This window comes from Pleurodeles waltl, chromosome 12 (assembly GCF_031143425.1).
Source record: "Pleurodeles waltl isolate 20211129_DDA chromosome 12, aPleWal1.hap1.20221129, whole genome shotgun sequence".
In the NCBI taxonomy this organism is placed as follows: domain Eukaryota; kingdom Metazoa; phylum Chordata; class Amphibia; order Caudata; family Salamandridae; genus Pleurodeles; species Pleurodeles waltl.
Window position 1 is genome coordinate 361,912,542 of NC_090451.1, and position 19,342 is coordinate 361,931,883.

At 42.6% G+C, this 19,342-nt stretch overlaps 1 protein-coding gene across 1 annotated transcript in view; it reads left to right on the plus strand.

Annotated features, from left to right (window-relative positions):
- The window catches only part of NETO2 (neuropilin and tolloid like 2), a 267,840-nt gene extending 248,746 nt beyond the window's left edge, over nucleotides 1-19,094 (plus strand). Inside the window, exons 8-9 of the mRNA XM_069216613.1 lie at nucleotides 3,209-3,322; nucleotides 17,754-19,094. Coding sequence (XP_069072714.1) covers nucleotides 3,209-3,322; nucleotides 17,754-18,337 — 698 coding nt within the window. The 3' untranslated portion in view covers nucleotides 18,338-19,094. The remainder of the gene's footprint in view (nucleotides 1-3,208; nucleotides 3,323-17,753) is intronic.
- The last annotated feature ends 248 nt before the right edge of the window (nucleotides 19,095-19,342 follow it).

A 19,342-nucleotide genomic window follows, 5' to 3' on the forward strand; every position in this document is an offset into this window, starting at 1 on the left:
ATCTTTTTGTGTAGCTATAATTGCCCTAAATGGCCAGGTAATGCCCAGACATGGGTCCCTTGCTCGCTGTGCCACTGGATTCAACCGAGCCTATCTGATAAGGGGTGGAACCCAGAAACAGGTGCCAGGATGCTTGTTTCCGGTCCAAGGAGGGCCAGGCCTGGCATTTCGGGCTGAACTGTTCCTATGAGGATCAGGGTCAAGACTGATTTGCATACGCCTGGGTCTAAACTGGGGTGACATGGTGAGCAAATAAACTATGGATTTAACCCAGATCTGTGACTGGGGGTGAGTGTTTGAAAAGTTTCAGGACTCCATCCATCATTTATCTGTTGTTGTACAATGTACAGTTTGGCCATATGTGTTTCTAATTTTCTTGAAAGGGGGAGCGACCTCTCACCACCACTGCTGACAGTCAGCCTTAATAGAATGCCTTACGCTTTTTTAGACTATTTTATCCCTTCCCGTTTAAAACATCCCGAAAATTGTGTTTTTTGCCAATTGGTTTGAAAATTGTCCTTCAAAATATGCCATTTCGTCTCACAGACTGGGCCACCAGGATATGTGAAGTCTTTTTTCACTCTACTCCTTTGACCTCAGGGTTATCATGATCGAGTTGCTTGTCAACTGTTTAAGCTGGTGCCTTAGGCAAAGGCACAGAGTTTCTAAGATTATTTTTTTACCTTAAGACTGGCAAGTATTTTACACTTATGCTGGTTCCAACAAGCACGTTTTAATAGCATTAATGACCATTCAAGAGAGCACTATCGAGTGATTTGTCCATTACCCATGGAATGCATTCTTATGTTTGATCTGGACTTAATAACTTGCTTGGTAGGCTAGTATCACATGGTAATGCACCTTCCAAGTGCTGGAGCTCATTTCTCACCAACTTGCACCAGTATAACCAGTCACATGTGTAATTCTTCTGTGACCACATTCATAAACAACATTTTTTCTATTGCAACATGGCACCAGTTTTATACATTATTAATGTGCTGTTGGCTGGTCTTACAGAAGGGCTGTTCTTACAGATCAGTGTGTGGGTCGGTTCTTGGCTGTTTGTGGGTCTGTTTTATGGGCTACTTGGCTGGTTTTTCGTGTTGTTTTTCCAGATATTAAATAACATTGCCTGCAGCATGTTCATGTCCAAGCAGCCTTCCTTTCTTTTGCAAAACAGTTATAGAGCATGTCTTTACAAGTTCAAAATTGCCAAATTTGGAAACTTGGGCCACTTTTTCAGCTTTCTAATTCACTAAATGGGGCCATGTTTATTTGGTGCTTGGCCTATTTTCTGTCCCAGTCTGACCTTGTTGGTGCAAACGTCTACACTTTTTGTTTCTGCACTTTACTTCATCTTAGTACGTGTAGTGATGGAGTATTTGCACTGGCTTCTATAAATCTTTAGGTGATGGGTCTTGTTTCATTGAAGAGAGAAATGTAAGGAGTGAGAGCTCAACAAAATCTATATTAATTTACAGTGCAACCAATTCGGCCACACAATAGGACCCAAATCTGAAATAACGTTAAGGATTTTGTTGCAAGTTAACAGTTGGGTAAATATAAACAAATATTAAAACATGGTATAGAGATACACAATAACAACAGGATAACCAAACTTCCTCAAGAAGTTTAGGCAAATTAGCATAAGACAAACCAAAAGTTCAGTTACAGCAATACAAAATATCAGCAATAAAAGGTGAAGTTCAGAGAAAAGTCTTTGGCCTTCTCTCCCATACATGGGTTCTATCTAGGCTCATCTACCCAAATTAACCCATAAAAATGATGAGGAAAAGTGAAAAAGCTATTGCAAAAAAGGAAAATATATGCACACGCATATAGGGAGGAAGGTGTCAGCATTTCAAAAGCTTGTTCAAGAGTCTTCTAAAGATAGTTATGTGTTATTCTTAGCTACACTCAGCAAAACATAGAGACAAGGGGGAAGTTAGAGGTCTGTACCTCTCAAAGTCTAAAGGGATAGAGTGTCTGAAATCAGTCTGTGATAACACTAATCAATATCACACAAATCGTTCTAAGCAACACCCCTTGTTCACACCATTAGGGGCTCCATTATCTTCTCCAATCTCATGCTGTAAGTTGCAACAGCTACGGTTTCTCCCAGAGCAATCCTAAGAACAATGTTATCCTTGGTCATCTGGATATCACTGGTAACAAAGTTCTGAATATGGGATGTCAGCTCACACTTGGGCCCGTATTTATACTTTTTTTAGCGCCGCATTTGCGCCGCTTTTTTACGCAAAACGGCGCAAACCTACAAAATACAATGGTATTTTGCAAGTTTGTGCCGTTTTTGCGTCAAAAAATTACGCAAATGCGGCGCAAAAAAAGTATAAATACGGGCCTTGGTTTCTCCTTGTTCTTCCATCCAGATCTTTTTCCCAAGCTTTCTATTACTAACACAATAGTACATCTATCACCAAACTAACATTTCATGTGAATGCACTTGGAAAGAAAGACATGCAAGCAGAAACAGAAAACAGTTTCTCATGTTAAAAAGAATCCAGGCCTAGTTAGGTCAACTTTAGACTATTAACCACTGATGCACATTTAATTCTGTGTAATTTATGCACATTCTAATTTCAAATAAATGCGAATGTCAGTTACACAATCTCAAATAAAAGTCCTTGTTACAGTTAGAACAAATGGAATGCATCTGAATACATGTACATAAATGCGACTGAGAACTACATTCTTTCATTGAACTATAAAACATTAGTGCACACGTCTACAGAAATTCCTCTTGTTTCTAAAGTAAATACATTTCATTAATGTGAGGATGGTTTCTAATTTATTTGAAATGATTATATTTCATTTAATAAAATTAAGGTACACAATGCATATAATTCCCTAGTTCTATAGTGAATGCACTTCACTACTGAATTTGAGTGCAACACTTTACATTAATAATGTTAGAACACACATTATATGTGATGTTACATGTACATATAGAATGAAGTTGTGATTTCAGGGGTGGAGCCAAAATTTATGCTGCAACTGTAACAATGAGGGAGCAATGTTTTTCAAATCTGTAAAGCTCTGTAAATCGAATATCTGAAAGACCTGACACGACAATTTGCAGTAGGAACAAGTAAAGAAGGATTGCTATGTCTATCCCTGTAAAGAACATGTAGAACAACATGTTCTGATTGTATTTTCCTGTCTTTTACGCTTCTTCCTTATCTTCCAGCTCCCTGCACAGGAAGCAGTTTCTTTTGCCACAGCAACATGTGCATCAACAATTCCTTGGTCTGCAATGGAGTTCAAAACTGTGCATACCCCTGGGATGAAAACCACTGCAAAGGTAAACCTTGTGTGAGCCTAACATACTGTAGCACATATCGCTCTCCACTTACCACAGATCTAACTTTCAACGCACCCTCATGTAGACAGCTTCACACACCTTAGAATAATTTTCACATTCTACCATGCCAATTGCTTGTCGTGCACTTAAATAGTGTAACTATTCCTGCTAATGTTCCTCGCTCTCCCAAAAACTGTTCACCTTTAATGAGTTGGATATGATCGACCGCCACAAACACTTTACTTCCCCCTCTCAAGTCAGTAGTGGAGAAGTTCTGTATAGAATACATATTATCCTGAGTACTTGAGTTTGTAACGATCTGGAAAGATTACTGTGATCTGTGGGTGAAACCTGGCCTGCAGTTTCTAAAGTCCACTTGTCTAGGTTTCTTTGTAGGTAGATCTCTTTTTCTAAAATGTAATATTCTCCTCGCCCCTTAAAAAGGGCGCAAGGCACAAAATCGGAAAAGAAGAGATGCCTGGAACCTTTTTCTGTCCCCTATGGTTCTAATATTAGTTGAGTTACAAATAGCCCAATATTCCCCCTCATGGAACACAGGGGACATCAGTGAATTCCGGTGGTGGGGATTCCTGAGTATGGACTTTAGTAAATAATATGCAAACATCGATATTTCCACAGCAATTCAGATATTTTTTGGCCAACATTTCCGTGGATAATCTGGGCTGCAATCAGCAGCCGAAGTGTTTGCGTGAACTTCTTCAGATCTGTGGAGTTACTGCAGATCTTGTAATCCCGATTTAGTTGATCGCTCTTATTAGCTGTAAATTTGAATTACCTATGGATTACTTCATTTTATAGTGATGCACTCCTGCTGGTGAGGTTTAAACTGAAAGCAAAAACTCAGCTGTGCATGCAATAGGTCTGTCGGTGTGCCTGCAATGTCTTGCTCTATCTTTAAAATGCAGGCAGAGCTCTTCCATATTGTTATCACAATTGATGTGATGGGTCATCGAACGGAAATAGAAGGGCTAGTTCAATGCCAATGTAGCCACAATTACATAAACAATTTAGGCAGGAAGCTAAAACCCCTCTGTTGATGTATAGTCTGATGAGACATCTAGAGCTTTCTCAAAGGCCTGACCTAAAAATATAAATAAACTGGACTGTTCTCCTTTGAGAAATATGTTTTTGTTACTTTCCGATGTATTTACAGGCTAACTCCTTAAATGTTCTTACCTATGAAGAAGAGTTGCATTTTAAATTCATTTTACAATTGTTGTTTATGCTATTTGTATGTTAGGTCTGTCATAACCTCATCCAACTAGCTGAAAGTAAAACATATGCCAGTACTGCAGCAAAACGTATCTGAGTGGTCTAGTTAATATCTATTAAATAGACAAGTTTGATTGGTTGCAATGAGCACACACAGGGAGGAAGGAAAGTTATCTTCTTTACATTGATATACAGAAAATGGTAGTAAGGAGGGCCCGGCCCTTCTAGGCTGTCGAGCTCACCTCCTGCTTCATCGTTCCAGACCAGAGAGCTCAGACTCTGTGATTATAGTCACATGTATTTGGACCATGCCTGTTTAGAATCAGTTTCTGACTTTATCTCTAGCACTCCAGCTGAAAAACTCTTCTTTATCTTACTGTCATATATCCTTGTGAGATCTACATTTTTAAGTGCAAAGCATCTCTAGCTGAGATTTCAAAATATATGGTTTGAGGGGCTTCGGCTAAGTTACTTTTTAAGGACATTGAAGGATTCTGGTGTGGCAGACTGAGCGCTGTCCAACATAAATCCACTATAGCCATATCTATGCCTAATTTCCAGGGTAGTCATTTAGAGGGAATTTTCATGCGATGAATCTGCAAAAAAACATATTGCAGAAAACTGGGCCTTAATGTAGATACCCCGAGAAAAGTATGTGTTTTTCTACAGAAAGCGAAACATGCTCTTTTGAGGGAAGTGAGGACTCACTCAGTGGATATCACATGTTGCTTACTCTTCTCTTCCGCACTTTTCTGAAGGCCAAGATGTAGCTGAACACAGCTGAAGTACTGTTGCACCAGCTATCCACCCTACATCATTGAATGGTTGGTGTATTAATTTTTTAGGATTAAATCTATTTTTAATAATTCTCGTAAAGTGAGCAAAAAACCATGGATAACAAAACCACTTGCCTACAGCCACTGGCGGATGAGGAGTAGGAAACAATACAGAAAGAACCAACAGTGTGGAAGAAGGGGGATAACCAATATCCCCAAAAGTCCTGGTGGGGGAGGATTAGGGATGGTTTGGAGGAAGGGTGGGAGGAAAGTGGTGCACGCACATTTTAATGTCTCTCAGACAAAAAAAGCTAGGAGGTAATTGCCATCAGTGGGTAATTAAGTTGGACCTGAGGTCTCAGCTGTGAGACACACCACTCTAAGGGATGCTCGACAGATTAATTCATGAAAGCTCTGTGCTAGAAACTGGAAAGAAGGGCCCCAAGTTTTCTGAAGATGGGGGAAAGGGGTATGTACCAAAAAAGCTATCAGTTTCACCATGCTCAGAAAATCCCAAAGTTTATACAACCAGTCTGTGTGTGTGGGTATGGTCTTTGTGCCCCATCTTGAAAAATTACTTGTTTAGCTGCGCACAGGCCCAGGGTAATTGCCCTCCCTTTTAAGGCTAGGGAAGCTGGTGTATTCATTTTTATCAATGCTCAGAAGAAAGACTTTAGTTTGGGCGATGTCAATTGATCAAATATCAGGTGCAGCAAGAGAGCTTTTTATGCCTCCCCAGTGACATCAAATAAGTGGCGGGACAAGCTTGGTGTATGGAAATTTGTGTGCATGCTAGGTATTTGAATAGTATTTGTTTTGAGTCAATATGTCTTATTCACAAAAGCATTTTGGAGTTCAGAAACTAGTTTTCCAATAGTTCAGTTTAACATGCTGTTACATGCCTATGTGCATTAGCCCCAAATCATCTGAAACAGGAATAAAAAGAGACTATTGTGGGACTATGCATGCATATTTAATACAAATGGAAAGGACTGTGCCCACTTTGCAATTTTGTTAATAGGGAGATAGGTATATCAGATCCAATTCACGTAGACACTTAAGAGTATGTAAAAGAAGAGTACACCTGCCGTACTACTTTCCATACTTATAAATGCTTTTATGAGTCGGTTCTGCTATGCTTAGAGTGTATGATTTTTCTTGCAGTATATTTTTCAAAACTATTGAACTGAGAAACATGTAGATTTGCGTTGATTTAACGCTGCCCTTTTTTGTTACACATTTATGTTTATGGACTAACAAAGTACAAGTCTTATTCTCCATCTTTATCAATGTCCTGTGACCGTGACAAAGACCACCTTCTAGTGATGGCAACGGATGGCAAGAGACTCTGCGGCCACTGTCACCCTCACATTGGGAGTCCACGAGATAGACTTCTTAGTAGAAAGAGATGCATTGTTAAACTTGCTAGGATAATAAGAACTAGCACGCCGTAACTAGTTGAGACGCATCAGAAAATCTACCCATGGGCAAAAAAGGCACTACAATGCACAGACAAATTCCCATCATTCCTCAGTCACCAAGGATGAGAAGCAACCGCCAAAATCTACATATTAGAAGGACAGATTTCTGCACCTCTGTAAGCCTGGGAATAGCAAACCTACATGTAGACGGAGATAAGGTCCAGAAAAAACAACCAGGAGCTGCAAGGAAATGCCCAGTAGTCCACATAAGAATAAATGGCCACTCTATACCATTCATCATTGACAGTGGAGCACCCATCAATATGATGTCCCTAGATAGATTCAAATAATTCACACCTGCCCCTACCTAAAATGAGTAGATGTTCAAGTCTGCAGGTGGCTGCGTCCAAGCCATTACACAGACGAGGGTTATTCAAAGCAACCATGAGACACAAGGAAACGACTATTGAAACAACCATACGTGTTACAAGGGAAAACATCAGGTGCATGCCTCTTCAGCTTCATTACAGCCACAAAGGTGAGCCTAATTTAAATTGACTACTGAAAACAGGCCAGTCAAGCAATAACCCAGAAGTACACCTTGCTTTTCAGTGGCATAGAGAAGATGAAGGGTGCTTTTGTCCTACTGCAAATCAAAGAGGACATACGCCCTGTGGCACAAAGGCACAGACCAGCGGCCTTCCATCTGCAGGAAGCAGTGAAGATGTAGATCAGGAACTTCTTGAAACTAGAAATCATCAAACCCTCCAAAGGCTCCATACCGTGGGTGTTCCTAGTAGTAGTGGTCACAAGGAACGACAAAAAGGGAGCTATAGGGATCTGATCACACAACTGAATGGAGAAAAACTCTTTTCAAAGCCTGACCTGAACTATGGATACCATCAATTAGAACTAGATAAACAGTGCAGGTAAATCACAACATTCTCCACGCACCTTGGCCTTTTCAGTACAAACAACTATACTTTGGAATCTCGCAGGCAGATGTAATTCGCGGAGTCATCCAGCCTGAGCCAAATGTATTCAGTTACAGTGATGGCATAATGGTGTCCGGAACTACATATTAAGAGCATGATATGGCACTCGACAAAGTGTGCCAACTACTAGGAGAGGCAGTACTTGCTGTAATGCAAAGAAATGTGAGTTCCACAAGACCAAATTGAAATTCTTTGGCCACATATTCTTGGAGAAAGGGATGAGTCCAGACCCAGACAAAGGGATGACCCCAGACCCAGACAAAGTCCTTGCTGTCACTGCCACCAGCCAGCCACAAGATGTGAGGATGCTCAGAACCTTTCTCGGCATAGTGACCTATTATGTCAGGTACATGTGAGAATATGCCACAATCAGTGCGCCCCTTTGACACCTGACAAGACAAAATGTGGACTTCAAGTGGTCCTCCAAGTGTGAACAAAGCTTTTGAAAGATAAAGACAGCAATAGAAAAGGGAGCTGTCATGGCATACTTCAACCCAAAACTAACCACAGAGTTGACTGTAGATGGCAGCCCAGGAGGGCTAGGAGCCATTCTAGGACAACACACAGGAGACCCAGAAGCCTGGCACACATGGTAGCCTATACCAGCAGAAGCCTCTCAGACACAGAGAGAGCATACTTCCAACCTGAAAAAGAGAGCCTAGTGGTGGTCTGGTCCTGCAAATATTCCTATACACCAAGCAGTACACCCTTGTAACAGATCATCAGGCCCCACTGACAGCATTCGAAAACCCCAAGGAAAAAATGCTCATAAAGATTGAAAGATGAGGGACACGTCTCCAGGAGTATAACTTTGTTTTTGTACAAAAACGTGGGAAGGAACAAAGCCCTGCTGACTACTTCCCAAGTAATCCTCTACAGCCAGTATGGCCCCACTCTTCCGGCGCTGAGGAATACCGCCACATCATTGTCAACACAAGCATACCCCCCACACTATTCATTCCACAGTTAACCACTGCCACGAAGGAAAACTGTGATCTAGAGCTCATCAAACACCTAAACACAAAAGTGGAAGCACAGTAAAGACCAGGGAGGTGGCTCTGAGGAAATTAAAGTATTCCACAACATCCAAGAAAAGTTAGCAGTGACACAAGAAGGACTCATATTGAGGAAATTACAAATCGTAATCCCCAAAAGCCTACAAAAACAAGCCTTTGAATTGGCCTTTGGGAGACACAGAGGAATAGTCACCACCAAGAGAGCCCAGCGAGAGAGACTGTGGTTCCTGAAATTCGATGACATGGTGGAGACAGAACTGCTGGCTTGTCTCTTCTCTGGCTTTTGTCATATTCTTTGTTGACCATTTCTCCTGCCTATGAGGACACTAAATAAACTGGGCAAAGAATGAGGCTTTGCCCTTGTCCTCAGGAACTATCAGGACCTGCCTCCATTCAAATGATATATGCTGGGTGCCCATGGGTTGAAGTATCTCGGCATTAAGATAAATAGAGGTTTCCATTCTATGGTTTAGGACTTTCTCAAATGGCAACACCTGAACATCTCTTTATGTGGCTACATCCAAACAGTAAAGAAGAGAGTGGCACCCAGATATACATCTTTAGCATTGTTGCCTTTAAGGATGCCTTAAGTGCTCCTTTTTAGGGATATCGGCAGATATCAGGTCCTTATATCGGGAGCAGCAAGCACCCCAGACTGCAAGCTACTAGATTGTGGGCTGATACCATGGTTGGTGGCCTCTGCCTCTCCCACATTTCCTATGACATCCTGGCCTTTCAGCTTTCCCAGGTAGTGCCCCACTTAGGTGACCTTGGATCATCACCATTTTGGGTCAGCATGGAATGCACCTTATTGGATAGGCATGCATGACACCACCAGGCTATCTCTCACAGTCCTTCTCTCCTTGGTAACACAATCTGATATTGATGTCCATGGCAGCAGCATGAAAAATGGCCCATGATCTTATAGGCATTGACCCTTTTCTCCACAGAGCAGTGCCAGTGTGGCACAATGCAGCCTTTGCATAGCCAGGGCACCTTTCCACTAGGCAATCTAGAAAGCCTGGGCAGAGCTGCAGGTTGAGCACCTTGTTTATGAAGGTACTCCTAAACTGTTTCCATTGCTTAGAAGGGAGTTTAATGTCACTCAGGCAGATTACTGGCAACATCTCCAGCTCTCCCACTACGTTTGGTCTTTGCACTTGATGAAACTCTTGGTCTACCCTATCCAGTGAAACCTCAGACTCTGGGACGGCTATATGTGACTAGTTTCTGGACTGTATGGAGTGCATATTGGGAAAGCCAATCCAAAACCTACTCTGTCCATGCCACGCACCAAGTGGCAGGCAGCCCTTGGCAGGGAATACACTCTGGCAGATTGGGCCTAATTGCTTCATTCTCATTATATAGTTCTCCAGGAGCCCCAGCTCAATTTCTTTTATTTCAAGATCTTGCATGATTGGTACAGGTCTCTACAAAAGCTGTACCAAGCGACCTTGCTGCCCAATAGCAACTGCTGGAGATGTCCTGGAGATATGTGCAACTTTTATACTAGAGGTCTGCCTAGAACTGTGCTCCTATTGGACAGTATTATGAGCATGCTTTCAGTGGTGTCTTTCCCAAGTACATCTGCCCCTCAGGTTCACCTTGCTCTTCTTCATGACATCGCTGATACCCCTGAAATGGACGTCCATACCCACCAATGGCTAGCCACTGCTCCAGCAGTGCCGAATATATGCATCTTTTGCCACTGGTGCCAGTCCACTTTTGCAGAATGGGTTGTGAAACACCACAGGGTGGCCCTGCATGAACAGTTCACATATAAACTAAACATCAGACTGAACACCTTTGACAGGATATGGGGTGGCTTCCTGCAGTCAGCTGACACTTTAGCCTGAAGCCCACTATTAAAAGAATGCCCTTTTTCTGGACTTTGTGATTCGAACACGTGGCAGGGCACCTAATAGCCACCTTTTGGCACTGTACCCCATCTCATACCCCTTCACCGAGGTGAACTCTTGCCCCCGGTCACTGTTCTCCAGGTGACCAGCAGGTCTCTTATGCCACACCACTGGCACACCATGATGGACTTCCAGTGCTCCCTTACACAGTCGGCTGCCTGCCCACATCCTGTCAGACTGATAGTCCGTCCCCTATCTCCTCACTCCCTATAGCGCCCCGCCTTTCAGCACTCACCTCCCCATCCTTCCTCCTCCATTGGTTCTGGTTTTGATATTCTTGTATGGTTGACATGGCTGGTTCACCACACCCCTACTGTGGCTCTTCTCCCCATGGCTCAGCCGAGCCTGACTATGCCCAAAGCCCGAATTACTGCCTGCAGTGAACTGCTATGCCTACGGTGCCTCAGTTCGCACTGATGCCTTGGGTTGATCCAGTCATCCTCCTCAACTCAAATTCTTGTTATATAGGCTTGTTCTGGAGTGTGGGGGTCCCTTGTACCCGTCCACTTACCAGTCTGCTTGTAATGCTTTTATGCTGCACTTTTTCTTGAAAATAAAAATAAAGGTTGCAAAAAAGAAAAAAAACGGCAGACATGTCACGTGCACATGCCTGTCCCCACCAATGAAGCAGCTGCCACTGATGATGTCAGATCATCTGGAAAATGCTTGGGATCATGTGATAGTTGATTTCTTCGGCCTGTTCACCACCGGCAAGAACCTTCTACTGTTGGTGGATGAGTACTCCTGGTTCGGGCGATCAGTCAGAACTAAACTTCCACGATGGAGGGCAAGTTGCTCTGTAAATGCCACCAAGCTCCAGACCACTGACAGAGAGAAGAAAAGAAAGATGACAAGTGGCAAACGCAAAAAAAGAATTCCAAAGACTGGAGACTGGTTCGTGGTCAGACAAAAGCAAAAGAAGAAAGCAGGAAACTCCTAAGACACCAAACTGCTCCAGGTGACACAAGAGAAAGGAACCATGATCACAAGGACTAGTCCATTGCAAGAAACACATCACATTTCAAGCCAATCACTCTCTCACTCAGGGAAGTAAGTACCCTTAGAGAGACAGAGGATAAATCAGAAGCTTTGAAAGGCCCCAACAGTGAGCTGGAAGTGCAGGAAAACCCTTCCCCTGTGAGGGAAGAACCCAAAGCCCGCACCCCAGGCGGGGATGATCACACGCTCGGGTTGTAACTCAACCCTGACAGCTGATTGAGGAGATCGAGACATATGAGAAAAGATCCATGTCCATGTTAAATCGGGGGTGGGTTGGGGTGGGTGTAGAGTCGGACTCTAGGTCCTGGAACCCCAGGCAGAGACAGGAAGTGACATGCCCCAAAACAAGGTTCTAAGGAAAAGTAGAGTAGGCGGGATCTGTATTAATGGGGTGGAGGAATGAGCAGAGTAGAGCGTGAGAACCAAGGATCTGAAGAGAATAAAGTTGTTGCATTCAGCAACATAACCTGCTCTGTGTCGTCCTTCTTGGGTATTCAGAGACACAACATACATTAGCAAAGCCTTGCAAATACAGTGCTTTGTTTTTCTACAAAACATAACATTGAAAAGCATTGGTGTGCATGCTACATAATGTTTAGACAGATGAAAACACAACCTTCTTTCCCAAAGGCTATTATTATAGAAGTATTATAATTCTCCTTGAGGATCCTGTGCCGTGCGTGAAGGTGGTTTAGAATAGAACATTCTCGAAACCAAGAGGCTCAGGTGAAGCAGTATGAAATAACCAGTTGTCATCTCTTTGAAGTGACCTACTAAGGTTTAAGTTGTTGTGAAAATTGAAATATGATGGATTTCTGGAATCAATTTCCAGTACCTACATAGCTTAACCACAGCAACTGCTGGAAATCTGATGGAAGAATATCCTTGAACGGAGGCACTTTAATGCTACTTCAGCATCACATATGCAGTGCTGCCTCATGGCATATGTAATGCAGAAAAGAAGTAATTTGCGGCAATTATTCATGTTCTCACAGGCAATAAGCACAAAATGTATCCTCTCTCACTGTATTAATCAAGGGAAATGTCTTGTAAATCTGTTATGAAGCCAAAATGTATTAGGCACATCACATGATCAGGTGAACTAAAATTGAATCAGATTTAATCTGTGTTTTGAGAAATGCCTCGAGCCTCTCAGAACTAGATGAGTCCTCCCTGGACCAGATCCCAAATATTTGCACTGCAACGGCACACTTGAACCTCTTGAAGATACTCCCGTGTAACACAACCCAAACTATCTTCATATCTTCTGCAGTGAAAATATCAGTGCATTGTCCCTAATAAAATCGTGGTGGAGGAATGAGGAAAGTCCACTATTTTTTCCTATGTCCCTAATAATCAATTTTCTTCTTTGTATGATTTGGCTTGACAGTGCAGTGGTCGCAGGACAATTATGTGAACATCACCAGACAGGGCCTTAGGCTCCACCCACATGTTGGGAGCCAGGGTTACATTTTTTGATTAGACAGAAGTTGTGCTTGACCTCCACACAGCTGAGATCATTAAGTGTATTTATCCAGCTGCCTAAGCCTAAACTTTAGAGGGCACACATGATAATGGAATGCTGTTAAAGTGTCTTAGATAACTAGGTAATTTGAGTTGTTTTTTTCTGTCAGCATCACAGACGGGAGGAGAGCAGTCATTAATCTACATGGACTTTTAGTTCTGGCTTGACAGTGCAACTGTCACCTGACTTTTAAACCTACATTCCTTTAAAGGCAGACCTATTGACATTGTCAATGCTTGTGTTCGCTAAGTTTGAAGAGCACTGAAATCAAGAGACCTCCCCTCAAACTGGGGGGGGGGGGCACACCCTTGCTCTACCCTAAAACAGATGAAACCCTAAATTATTCCATGCTCGGATCCACGGATACCCTTTCTGTCCTGGTGACTAGGTTCTGGCAAGTGGTAGCTTCTATATAGCTTTTGATTTACAGTAGCTATATTAGGTGGTTATACCTACAGGCCTCTCACATAAATTAAGCCTGGTTACCGCAGGTAAACATGACATCTTATTATTATTTTTACTAATGTGAATTTTCACGCACATTAACTGGACTCCTATGCAGTGATACTTACAAGCATTGGAATGAGTGCTGATGGAAGACTTACTGTTCACCCTTAGATGATCACAAACTCCATTTTAGTAAGAGCGATGATTGTAAGGGGGAGGGCTGCCCGCAGAGGAACAATAAGCACCACCTCAACCACCAGTCCTTTGTTCCTTTCCTTCTCTGTTTGATTTGTCTCCAGGTCCAGTGTGAGGAAATACACAAAGGTTCCCACCAGAGCAGTCGTCGGGAAAATGTACTTGTCTGGTGAGACGCAGACATCAGCACTCCAGTGCTTTGTGGGAACTAAGCAAGGTCTGTCTTACCTAGCATTGCTTCTGAGGAGGGAATCCCTGCCCTGAACTCAGTGGCTGGATTTTCAGAGTTTTAGGATCCACCGGTTCTGACTGGGGACAGTGTTTTCGGATTTACTGTGCAAAAAAAAGAGGTTCGCTATCCTCTGTGTTCTCTTTTACTTACTGAAGGGCTTAGGATTTATGAGCAGTAAAGTTGGTGACCTGGAGCAGTAGGTGTAGATAAGTCATTGTCAGAGCACAGTGGTCAGTGCAAGCATGGGCAGGAAGGCAGGAGAGTGGAACAAACATGACACCAAGACCCTCATTATGTGTTACACGGTACTGGCGGGGTGCAAAACAGCTCTGGGGCAGGTGGTAAATGTGAGCGCGTGGACACGTGGTGAGAAAGGATAGAGGAAGGGGATTGGGAGAGTGGGGTGGTGCCCTTAAAGGGGGGAGCATTACATGCTTCCTTCTTGCTGATAATATGCTCGGGCAGGAATGAGGAAAGATGCTTACCTGCTATTCCACCTAAAGCCTCACACGATTTCATGACCGGAGGTATTGGCTGGTAAAATCTGGTCCTGGTGTTCCCACAGCCAGGAAAACCAGGGGTAGGAAGACCAGGAACACCGGGCCCATTGTGATCAGATGGGGCAGTGCCCCCCATGACTCGCAATGAGCGCTTCAGAGGTGGGTGTGGTAGGTGCATGGGAGAGGAGGTGTAGAATGGGCTAGATGCTGAGTGGTTTGAAGGAGGTAGGTGCAATTCCTGTTACAAAAGATCTTGAAAAATGAAAGAAACAAAGAGTATAAAGCTAGAAAGGAAACAGAGGCACCAATAGCTTTGAGTGGGCTTGAGGATGCAGGAAGACATCACATGAACACAGCCTTTCGTGTTCTTATGTTTGCCCTACTCCACATCACCAGGCAAGAGTGAGGCATGACAACTTCTGTGACCCTGGTGCCGCAAGACGTACATCCTGTTAACCCGATCTCCCCTGTGCATTGCCTTGACCAGCAAGAATGGAACTTAGTTGAGTTAGACATAAGCCTACTATTGGACAGAATAAACATAGGACTGCATGGCGCTTCAGCCTGTCTGTCAGTCAGTGGACATTAACAGATTGAGCCCAAAAAGAAGAAAAATCTTAATGTGCTTCAGGCTACCACCATGCATACATAAAATATACGTCGGAATGCTTATATATACCAGCTGTCATATAAGTGGTGATTTATCAACCCCGTGGATACACATGCGAGAATCAGGAAGAATATCAACACATGTGCTCCCACTTGTCCCAACCAGGTGTGGCAACAGGAATAATTTGCAGAACTGATGGTTCAATCTCAATGCTCAGTAAGTCACAATTTGTATGAAAAACAGTCTTCCACAGCTCCTACAGTGCTGGACACTCAGTGGAGAGGTGCTCATCCTGCACCCTCAGTGCATGACATCCGGGACATGATTCATGAAATACAGGATTAGCCTTATTTATTTTTACTGGCGACCAGCAGAGCATGTTGACCACATGTAAATATTCTCTGTGTGGATGCTCTGATCAATAACAAAAACATATTTCCAGATACCCGTCATATTGCTGCCAGCTCTACATCTCCAAAACGTTCCAACCACAGCCACCAAGATGCTTCTTCTGCTTCTAGAAAGCAGTCATATATCTTCGCCAACTGTTGAAAGCAACCTTCAGAAGAAAGGAGCATCAAGGCCAGAGAATGAAAAAGTAGTCAGGCAGGAAGATGAAAAGACCAAAAAGGAAACTACACTTTAGGGATGACATAAATGACATGCACGTTATCCAATTTGATGTAACATAATATACCATGGATGCCCGGTGTTGCAACTGTGCTACCACTGCTTAAAACCTACTATTGAGCCTTTCTTCTACGCTAGTTCCTTGTCTTTCAATTCACTTTATTTTCCAAAATAAAAGACCCAGTGCAGGTAGTTTCACCAGCTACCTGCTCATGCAGAAGCCTGTTGATCACACAAAAAAGTGACACCACTTCTATCTTTTCATCATCCTACCGGAAGGCATTCAGTCCAACTCTAAAAAATCATGGGTTTGTCCTCTTCTGAAAATAACTAATTAGTAACCCTGCAGACCTTGCCAGTTGCGGACCTGTAGTTTATTTATAAGACCATGGAAAAGTAGAGATCGAACTACTGGGGGCTCGTCCACAAGGAATCTGCAGTGTAGGAGATCACCATTTTGGATTACAACCTAAACAAAGTACATCTCCATAGTACTGTTCTGCGGCTTTCAACACTACTTACCACACTGTTTGTGGAAAGATTAAAATCAATAAGAAGACTGACTGATCATCGAAATGAATGGCTTGAGTCTTTTTGACCGATATTTCTTTAAAAGGCTCAGTGCAATTGCTGCTCAGACTTCTTTGATCTCTTGTGGCTTTCACTAATGTTCAGCGTTCTCACTATTTGTAGTTAATATCTAAGTACAGTGCTTGCATGAGTCATTGACATCAATGGGTGTGAGCGTTCATAGTTATGCAGATGACATGCAATTTTCCACCTTTCCGGCATAACTCTCAGATCTGGAACAGTTGCTTCTGTGACTATAAAAACCACAATGGATGAAAAGTGTCTAGCATTAAATGGAAATGAGGGTGAATTAATGACAGATGGTTCCAAAGCTACCTTTAAGAGTTTGACATATGAACATGATTTCTTTAAGTTACATAGCTGCAAAATTTCCATTTCAAAAAAGGTAAGGACGCTAAGAGTGACTGTAGATCCCAGGTTTATGATGTAGCGCTAAGGGAACACTTTCTCCAAGAGTTGCAAATAGTGCTTAATGCATATCAGGAAACTGAAGCTTATTCTTTTTGAAGGAAATAGAGCAACTATATCCAGGACAGTAACCTGATTGAGGCGTGAAAATTGTAATGCTGAGTGCACAGATATGCCCAATAATTTGTTATTTATTTTGCAATAAATTCAGAAATCTTCGGCTAGAACACGTGTTGAAATTAAGTGAAGGCAACATATTTCGCTGGTCTTGCCTAGGTTGCACTGGGTTCCACTAGCCAAAGAAATAGAATGTTAAATAGTGGTCTTACCATAATGAGTCCTCTGGTTATCTCGATTGAAATATTTTAATCAACTTGTCTATCCCGATATTTATATTTGTAACTTGACTTTCAGTATCCTCCCTATCTATAGGTTGAGCTCTTGGATACCAGTTGATATTAGTGCAAAATAAATGGCAAAATGAATAAGAGGTAACTTTTGGAGGTGGTCAATGTTTATTTCTTGCCTTTGCCCTCGGATACCTAAATTCTAATCTTGGTGCTTGCCAAAATTACTGTTTTCAGCCTATGAAAATCTTTTCATTCGCCTCTGCCTGAAATGATATGCATGCTTAGTGACATTCTGAAATCTTTGTACATATGCCTAATGTAAAAATTAATCTGTTTGGTCCCAGTTGAATGCCCTCGCCCTCCTCTTCATCACATCCAGGTTGCTGTATCTTGACCTGTCCCCAGCCACCATATAGTTCTCTGTACTGCATCTCAGGTTTGAGGCTTCCCTGCTACAATACCAAGTTCTCTGCAGTGCACTCTGTTCCTCTCTGGATCTGAGCGCATACTTTATCAAATATCGAAAATAAATAAATAATATTGTTTTAGTGCTCTGACTTGACTTTCTTTTTTTATTTTCGTAGAAAAGAAAGAAGCAGGATTATTTGAACAGATCACGAGGACTCATGGAACAATCATTGGCATTTCTTCGGGGATTGTTTTGGTGCTCCTGATAATTTCGATTTTTGTGCAAGTGAAGCAGCCCCGCAAAAAGGTGATGGCCAGGAAAACCACCTTCAACAAAAGTGGATTCCAGGAAGTGTTTGACCCGCCGCACTATGAACTCTTCTCACTGAGAGACAAGGAGATCTCCGCAGACTTGGCGGACCTGTCTGATGAATTGGAGAACTACCAGAAAATGCGGCGCTCGTCCACATCATCAAGGTGCATCCACGACCATCACTGCGGCTCACAGACGGCCGCGACTATAAAGCAGAGCAGGACCAACCTCAGCTCTATGGACCTGCCCTTCCGCAATGACTTTGCACAACCTCAGCCCATGAAGACTTTCAATAGCACATTCAAGAAAAGCAACTATAACTTCAAGCAGACCCATGACTGCACCGAGCAGGTGATTGAAGATAGGGTGATGGAAGAGATCCCTTGCGAGATTTATGTCCGGGGACGTGAGGAGCCTGCACAGGGATCCATTTCTATGGATTTTTAATCTCCGGCTGAAGAACAAAAACTGCTTTCCATGCCCATATATGTAGAAATATATATATATTTTTTTTAACTTGTATCCAGGATTAAATACTTCATTCTCCAACGAAACTGTATGAAAAATCTCTAACAACCGCTGCTTCTTGGTGGTATTTTTTCCCTGTTCGATCACACAAAGAATTGAGCATCGAACGAAATTTTGCATGGCGGTAACAATATCCTTGACTGAAAAAATAAAACTCTTGTGAACAAAGTTCTGGTCACATTTCCAAACTCTCAAAAGACGTGAACTTTGACCAACTAGATTTTCTTTCTTGTCCCAATGTAATTCTTTTACCAGTATTTTTAATTTGTGCATCAGCGTTGCAGATTTTTTTTATGATCACACTTTTTACAGCTGAGTTACTGTACATGATTCTTTTAAAAAAAAAAAGGTGTAGCCACCCCCATTTGGATACAGTCTCACGGACATTTGTTATTGTGAGTGCTATATTACTGCTGGAATGACTGTGGTAAGTGCCAATTAAGACTGGGAAGTGTCGTGTCGCTTCCCTCGTCAGTTTCATCTCAAGACGTCTCTATGCTGCTGCTTTCAATTACCACTTCCGTATGCTATGTGCTTTGTGAGATTTACGTGAACTCGTTTGTTGCCTTTGAATTGTATTCATCTTTACAAATTGTCCTCTTTCAGTTCCCTCTGGGTGCTTGACACGGCCTTTGCAGTCTACGGATGTAGCTCAGTAAAATTTGTATCTGGTGAGACAGGCCTGTGTCCTTAAAATGCCAGATGGTCTTCAGATCATGACAGAAAATGGGAAATTTTTATTGGATCTTTGTAACATCCTGTAACACAGAAGTACAGAAGGCGACGGTAGATAAAACTCGCCTGGCCCTTGGAGTTTGTCATTATCTGCACCAACTACCACAGTGATTAACACACATCAACATACATGCTGCCTGTTATTTCCTCAACTTCCAGTGCTACTGGAGGTTTCCGAGGATGCCCTGG